Source organism: Anopheles bellator, chromosome 2 (genome assembly GCF_943735745.2).
Source record: "Anopheles bellator chromosome 2, idAnoBellAS_SP24_06.2, whole genome shotgun sequence".
NCBI lineage: Eukaryota > Metazoa > Arthropoda > Insecta > Diptera > Culicidae > Anopheles > Anopheles bellator.
The window spans coordinates 70,141,916-70,148,488 of NC_071286.1; the positions used below are offsets into that span (position 1 = coordinate 70,141,916).

A 6,573-nucleotide genomic window follows, 5' to 3' on the forward strand; every position below is an offset into this window, starting at 1 on the left:
GAAAAGAGAGCGCCGTGGCAGCGATGTGACGGTACGGGTGAGTGAGCAGTGCGGCCGATTGCCGGGAGTTGATCATCGTGACGGCGGTGATACCAACCACCAGCAACAGCAACTCGCGCAGAGATCGCAATCCACTTCGATGCCCAAAATGCCGTCGGCAAAATGGACTTTTGCGCACCGGCCAGCCAAACTTGCGGTGGCTTAGTTTTTAAACTATACCATCCGTAGGGATTTGTAAGGAGCACTGAAGGTAAGATACAGTGAACGCGAAAAGAGGTTTTAATTTGACTTCGGAATATTTAGGAATAGAGCAACAATCTATCAACAGTAAAGATGCACTCGAAGTGACTGTAAATTGAAGGGCATTATTTTGAGTGTTATTTTGTTAAGATATTATTATATGCTTTATGACGCTGGCTTCAAATGTCATTTGTACTGTAAAAAGCATGCCTTCATCACGCAACATGGCGTAGAGTTAGCAATAATTTTTGGTAAACGTAATGCAATAATTTAATAATAACGTTTATAGATAACGAGAATAGTGCGATATGTGAAGGAATTATTTACAGTTCACCATTTAAATCTCTCTCACTTTTATGGGAAAATATTTTTAACTGGAATGCATTGGCAATCAGTTGTTTGCATGATCACTTGATCATACTTTTCGTTTTAATTACTATCCATTCCGCCATTGTTTTCTTCTATTAACGCCGGAGGCCTAAGTTTTGTTCCACGATCAGATCATTATTGTAAGTTGAGTGGAAAATTTTGGGTAAAAGTTAAAATCGAACTGTTCATTACCATTTCAGCCGGGTTCGGGTTGTAAGCGACCAGCAGTCCAGTTGATCGGTCCGTTGGAAAGGCCCAGGATCGGGCCCGTGAAGTGGCATTTTTGGTAACAATTCCCGGTGCCCACCGTAATTGTTGTTGTGGCCAAAGTGCGGGACCGCGCGATTGCGACACTCCCAGCGAATGCAAAATGCCACTCAACGCCACCAACGCCACACAACGCGGCCTTATCCTGGCGCGGCCCATGTCCCCAGTCCCAAACTTTCCACCGACGGACCCGGCTCCGGCTCCGGCTCCCAGCGGCAGCAATCGCAGCGCTCCGTCATGACAGGCATTTACATTGCGTGACAGGCTTGCTTTGATTATTGTTATTAATTTTTACGCTCCGATCGGCCCCGCGGACCGGCTCTCGCTGCCCTCTCGCTCACTCCGCCGCAGGATGTGCGATCGCGAGCGAACAGGACAACCGGTGTCGCGGCCGCCCGCCTGAAAGCTCCGCGCGGCAGCGCGAGCAAGGAGAGACGGAGCTTTCGGTGAGAGCTGTCGGCGCCGGTGTTAGTGTCGGCCACCCGGGCCACCGAGGCCATACCGAGCCGAACCTGCTCCGGAGTGGCCAGTCTGGTGATAGAATTCGTGGCGAGCGGTCCATCTTTTCGAGTTCGCTCCCGGTGTTCCCCGTGTGTGTTCGAGACGTTCCCTCTTCAGTTGCTGTTGCTCGCGAAAAGTGACTTCCCGATCCGGCCATCCACCCTTACCCAGCGGACAGAGGCCGAATCCGGGCTACGATCTCTCTCGGTACGCTCCGCTAGTTAAGGCGTAAGATCCGGTCCGGGGCTACCAAAAGCCGCCGGCAGTTCCGTCGGGCTCCGCAACATACCTGCCGACGGCCCTGAACGCAGGACCTGAAACTGATCCGATCCGCGATCCGACTCGATCCGGGTCCTGTGTGGCTCTGCGGTTGATTTCTGTGGCTGTTGTGGCGTGCATGTGTGTATGTGTGCAGCGGGCGGAGTGCGTGCGCGTGTGTTCGCTATCGGTGCCAGATTTGGGTCAACAGCCCCGCCGTGTCCGAGGCATCCTCGGGGCCTGAAACACGAGACTTTGTTTTGGGGTTGGGCCTCCAATATGGTTACGGCTAACCGCACCGCTCCGGTGCTGGTGGAGGTCGCCGGGACTCCGCGACGGTCCAGGACGCCAAGTGCGCGGCGCAACCGACGATCGGGACGATCGGGTTCGATCATGCGGCAGCAATCGGAGGTTACGACGCGCGTAACTTGAACCGGCCGCGAACCGAATGTCTTCCTTTTTTCGGGGGTTCTGCCGGGGGGGGCGGTGTAGGGTGCGGACCCTGGCCCTCCAGCTTGGGGAAGATGCGCGCGCCGGCCAGAACGTCAGCGCCCGGAGAGCCCGGAGCGCTCTCCGGACGACGGGTACCTTCTTCAGCTGTCGAGACCCGCGCACTTTTGAAGGGTCCGCAGCAACGCAGCGCCGGTCCTGCCGCCTCCATGCCGCGGTTCGGGACTCGCCCGGAGCCATTCGAAGCCGTGGCGATCGAGCTGAAGTTGCTCAAGTGGCAGGAGCCCCGGCAACGGGTTTATGGGTGGTTGGGACCTTCCAGAGCATGGGTGAGGGCCGGCGGGCGGTTCGGGGTTCGGAAAATAAAAGCAACAACACGACACAGACACACACACGCACGCCGTCAACCAACCCTCCCCCCCACCACCGGTGGTCACGGGACCCGAATCTTCGGGCCCACAGAGAGAGCTCTAATCACGCGAACGCGGGAATCGAGCCGCGAAAGGGGGCGCTAGAAAGAGAGAGAGGGAGAGAGAGGGGCGGGTGAGCGAGAGGACGGCAGCAGCAGCAGGGGGGCTTGCGAGAGCGAGCGAGATCGAAAGCGGGATAAAGAATTCCAAAACGAGCCCACCCCGCTGGCCCGAAGGAAGCCCAGGTCCGCCTGCGACGGCCAAGACGGTGACTTCAACGGCCGAGCAAGAACGGAACGAAACATTCTTGGGCCGCCGTCGTCCCCGCCGTCGTCGTCGTCGGGTTAGTGCTTGAAATATTTCGAGGCTCTCTCCCCTCCATCCCCCGGTGCCGACGAAGCCAGACGAAGCCAGCAGAAGTGCCGATTGTGGGTGTTTCGTGTGTTTGGCGTGATCCAACCGGCAACGCACAGAGCCGGGATTCAATCTCCACGATCACCACGACCCCCAACGGGAGAACCATCGCTCCCCGTCCCTCCCCTCCACGCGGACGGGCATTATTTATTTACTTTGAAGATCGCGGTCTTTATGGGGCTGGCGATTTATTGAAAAGTCTTCCCGTCTAGCGCGCCCGTCTCATGCTCATCTTTTCCTCTGTTTGCAGGTGTGGTGCAGCCTTCCGCCAAGGCCAAGGCAGCGCAGAAACACCGGAAAAGTGCGGAATGTGTGCGTAGCGTGAAGTGTCCGCGCCGACAAGTGACGGGGTATTAGAGCAACAGTGTACGACAGATAGAGAGAGAGAAAGAGAGAGAGAAAATGTGCCGCCAGCAGGACGGTGGCTACTTTGCGCCCCAGAAGATCCCCAAGCGGAAGTCCTGAGCCCCCGTTTCCAGCGTGTGCCCAGTGATCCCGAGTGGTGCAAGTGATCGGTGGAAGTGGAATCGGTGGCGGTGGTGATCAAATCCTCGCTCGAATAACAACAAAAACGAAGGCGCAAGATGCAGTACAGTGCAGTGCCGCCGCGCCCGGGTCCCGGTGATAATAATAATGTGTAGTGCCCCTCCACGGGCCTGGCCCTCCGCAGCCCGACCGGTGCAGACATACTAACGAGTCGCCCGAGTCGACGCCAACAACAACAGCAACCGCCGTCGTCCGTGTGCCCGTCGCTGCTGCTGCGGGAAAGGATTTATTGTCCCCAATCGTGATCATCGCGCCCCCCCCGGCCGGTCGGTGGTGGGGTGGAGTCGGTGTTGGCGGCTGGCGGCGACAGAGTTCCGCCAAGTGTCCGCCGGGCGATCGGCTAAGAATCGTGATTGTGTGCGGTGTGTTCCCGCCCGGGCAAGGCATTGTGAGCGCGCCTTCACCGTTTGCCTTCGCCGTCGCCTTCGCCTTCGATTATTGGGGTGCGTGATTTGGTGTCCTGTCGCGATCGTGTGCTTCCCGTGTGCCCATATTCTTGACGAAAAAAACGACGACGGAAAAGACGGCGTAGCCGGAGAGGGAGTCGGAGGCAGAGGAAGAAGGTTTATCGCATACAAATAAATCAATTATTATAAGCCGAGCCGGGCCGCGCCGCATCGCGCCACAAGTTGTACAAACAGTGCGCGGCAGTGGTGAAAGCTTCTTAACTGCGCCGGCGAGGATCGTGAGTGTTCCTCGCCCCGTCCGTGTGATGGTGATCGTGAGCTCGTGTGCGGAAGAAACAAACAGCGACGATCGATCGCGACTCCCTCGATCCTCGATCGGCGATCGATAAACAGTGCCGTGTGGGTGTGTTAGTGACCTAGCCGATTGATCCTGCCGATCGCCTCCAACGACAGTTGCCAGTGCGGTTCGAATAGCTTCGGACCCGCGAAGTGAAGACCTCCCTCCGTTCTTCGAGTGTCCTCCGGGTGTGCGTGAGTGGCGTGTGTGTGTGGGTGGGTGTCGGTGGAAGGTGGGAGGGAAAATGTTTGACGTGCGCACGGCCGAGGCGGGAGCTTGCTGTGATCAAGAGCGTGACAGTGGCGATAGCGCAATGTCCATCACCGCCCGACGACGGCGCGCCTTCCAGCGCCAGGCTTGCCTGCTGAGCGTGATGGCGGCCTTCTCGCTGGGCCTAGCGCTCGGAGTGTTCGTGCCACTGATCGGTATTTCGCAGGCCGCCTCCAAGGGTGCGGGAGCCGGTCCCGACCGGGGTCCTGGCGCTCCACAGCCCCCGCTAGACGGTGGTCCGGTGGCGGAGTCGAGGACGGCGCGTCCTCCAGCGCACGAGATGCCTCACTTCCCGACGATAGACGACATCCGGCGGGGGTCCGGGTCCGATGATCCGCAGGGCGTCTACTCCTCGGTGTCCTTCATCGCCGAGGAGAAGCTCCTGAGGGGGACGGTGGCCGATGGTGGTCTGCACGGCTCCAACAGAATCGTGGATCCGGAAGATCGGAAGGCGGACCGGAAAGCTTCTCCACCGTTGCCACCGCCACCGATGGCGATCGTGGAGCAGATGTTGGCGGGAGTTGGTGGAGAACCGGCGAGGGAGGTCCGGCAGGCGGCGGAAGAGCTGGACGGTGTGGTCCGGGACGGGATCTACTGGGGTGCGCAGGTGGAGCGGGCCCTCCCGGCCGGATTCGATCGGCATCAGAGTGACTCGTGGACGCAGTATCTGCGCGAGGCGCAAGTCGATCGGCTGGAGGTCGGCTGTGGCCGGATGCAGAACCGGATGCTGGTGTTCCGGGATGGGACGCGGGCGTGTGCCCGGTACCGGCAGAACACGGACCAGATCCAGGGTGAGCTGTTCTCGTTCTACCTCGGCCAGCTGCTCAACCTGACGAACCTGGCCCCGAGCGCCGCCTCCATCATCGACGTCGACGCTCGGCTGTGGTCGACGGCCACCGAGGACCTCTCGAGCGCGCAGTGGAAACCGACCAAGCCGGTGGTGATCACCAAGTGGATCGGCAACCTGGAACCGGCCGGTATACCGAAGCCGTTCCAGCCCCTCGAACGGCACCTCAACCGCTACGACGTGCGCAACATAACGGAGGGTCTCGATAAGCCGCCATCGCCCCAGCACGGGCCCCGGTCGGCCCAGGATGGTGTCCGGAGGTTGCTGCTCGATCGGCTTGCCGCACCCGATGGGGCCGCTCCGGTGCCGTCGTCCCGCGTTCCGGGAACGACGCTGCCGCCGGAGGTGCTCGAGCGGCTGGTGGAGCTGGCCCAGTGGTCCGATCTGATCGTGTTCGACTATCTGATCGCGAACCTTGACCGGGTCGTCAACAACCTGTACAACTTCCAGTGGAACGCGGACATCATGGCCGCGCCCGCGCACAACCTCGCCCGCCAGACCGACTCGGCGTTGCTCGTGTTCCTGGACAACGAGTCCGGGCTGCTGCACGGGTACCGGCTGCTGAAGAAGTACGAGGCCTACCACGGCCTGCTGCTCGACAACCTGTGCGTGTTCCGGCGCCCGACGGTGGCGGCCCTCGAGGGGCTGCGGGCCGCCAACGTGGGCCGCCGGCTGAACGCGCTGTTCGAGCGCACGACGACGGCGCAGATCCGGGACGTGCTGCCGCCGCTGCCGGACAAGTCCGTCAAGATTCTAGTCGACCGCATCGACCGGGTCCTCGGCCAGGTGCACAAGTGCCGCGAAACCTTCGCCAACCGATAGCCCCCCCGGGCCGCTGGGGTCGACGGCGGCGGTGGCGGCGGCGGTGGCAACACAATAAGACTGTGAGTCCTTGTGAGCGAGAGAATTTATTACTATTATTATTATTATTATTATTTTTATTATTATTATTATTTGGTTGTTTTTGCTGCGTGTATTATGTGCGCATTGCGCGTGTACAGGATGTGTACAGGATCGTTTCTAATCCCTAAGGCGCTTGAGAGTTAGGAGAGAGTAAAAAGAAAAACGCAGAAAAATGGCAACAAAATGGCGAGCGAAAGAGAAGGAAAGAAAAAGAGAAAAATAGAACAGAGAGAGAGAGAGAGAGAGAGAGAGAGAGGAAAACAATAGATTCACATGCACACACGCAGACAGGCAGACAGGGAACCAGAAAGGCGGACAGTACATGAAGGAATGCATCCCACTCGCGTACAGTTC

At 58.9% G+C, this 6,573-nt stretch overlaps 1 protein-coding gene across 1 annotated transcript; it reads left to right on the forward strand.

The window, feature by feature from the left end:
• Nucleotides 1-4,443: 4,443 nt before the first annotated feature.
• LOC131210991 (extracellular serine/threonine protein kinase four-jointed) lies at nt 4,444-6,138 on the forward strand. The gene has a single exon (XM_058204325.1). It carries the CDS (start codon nt 4,444-4,446, stop codon nt 6,136-6,138), a length of 1,695 nt encoding a protein of 564 aa, XP_058060308.1.
• Nucleotides 6,139-6,573: the final 435 nt, after the last annotated feature.

Coding starts and splice junctions, on each gene's coding strand:
- LOC131210991 (XM_058204325.1), top strand. CDS start 4,444: ATGTTTGACGTGCGCACGGCCGAGGCGGGAGCTTGCTGTGATCAAGAG.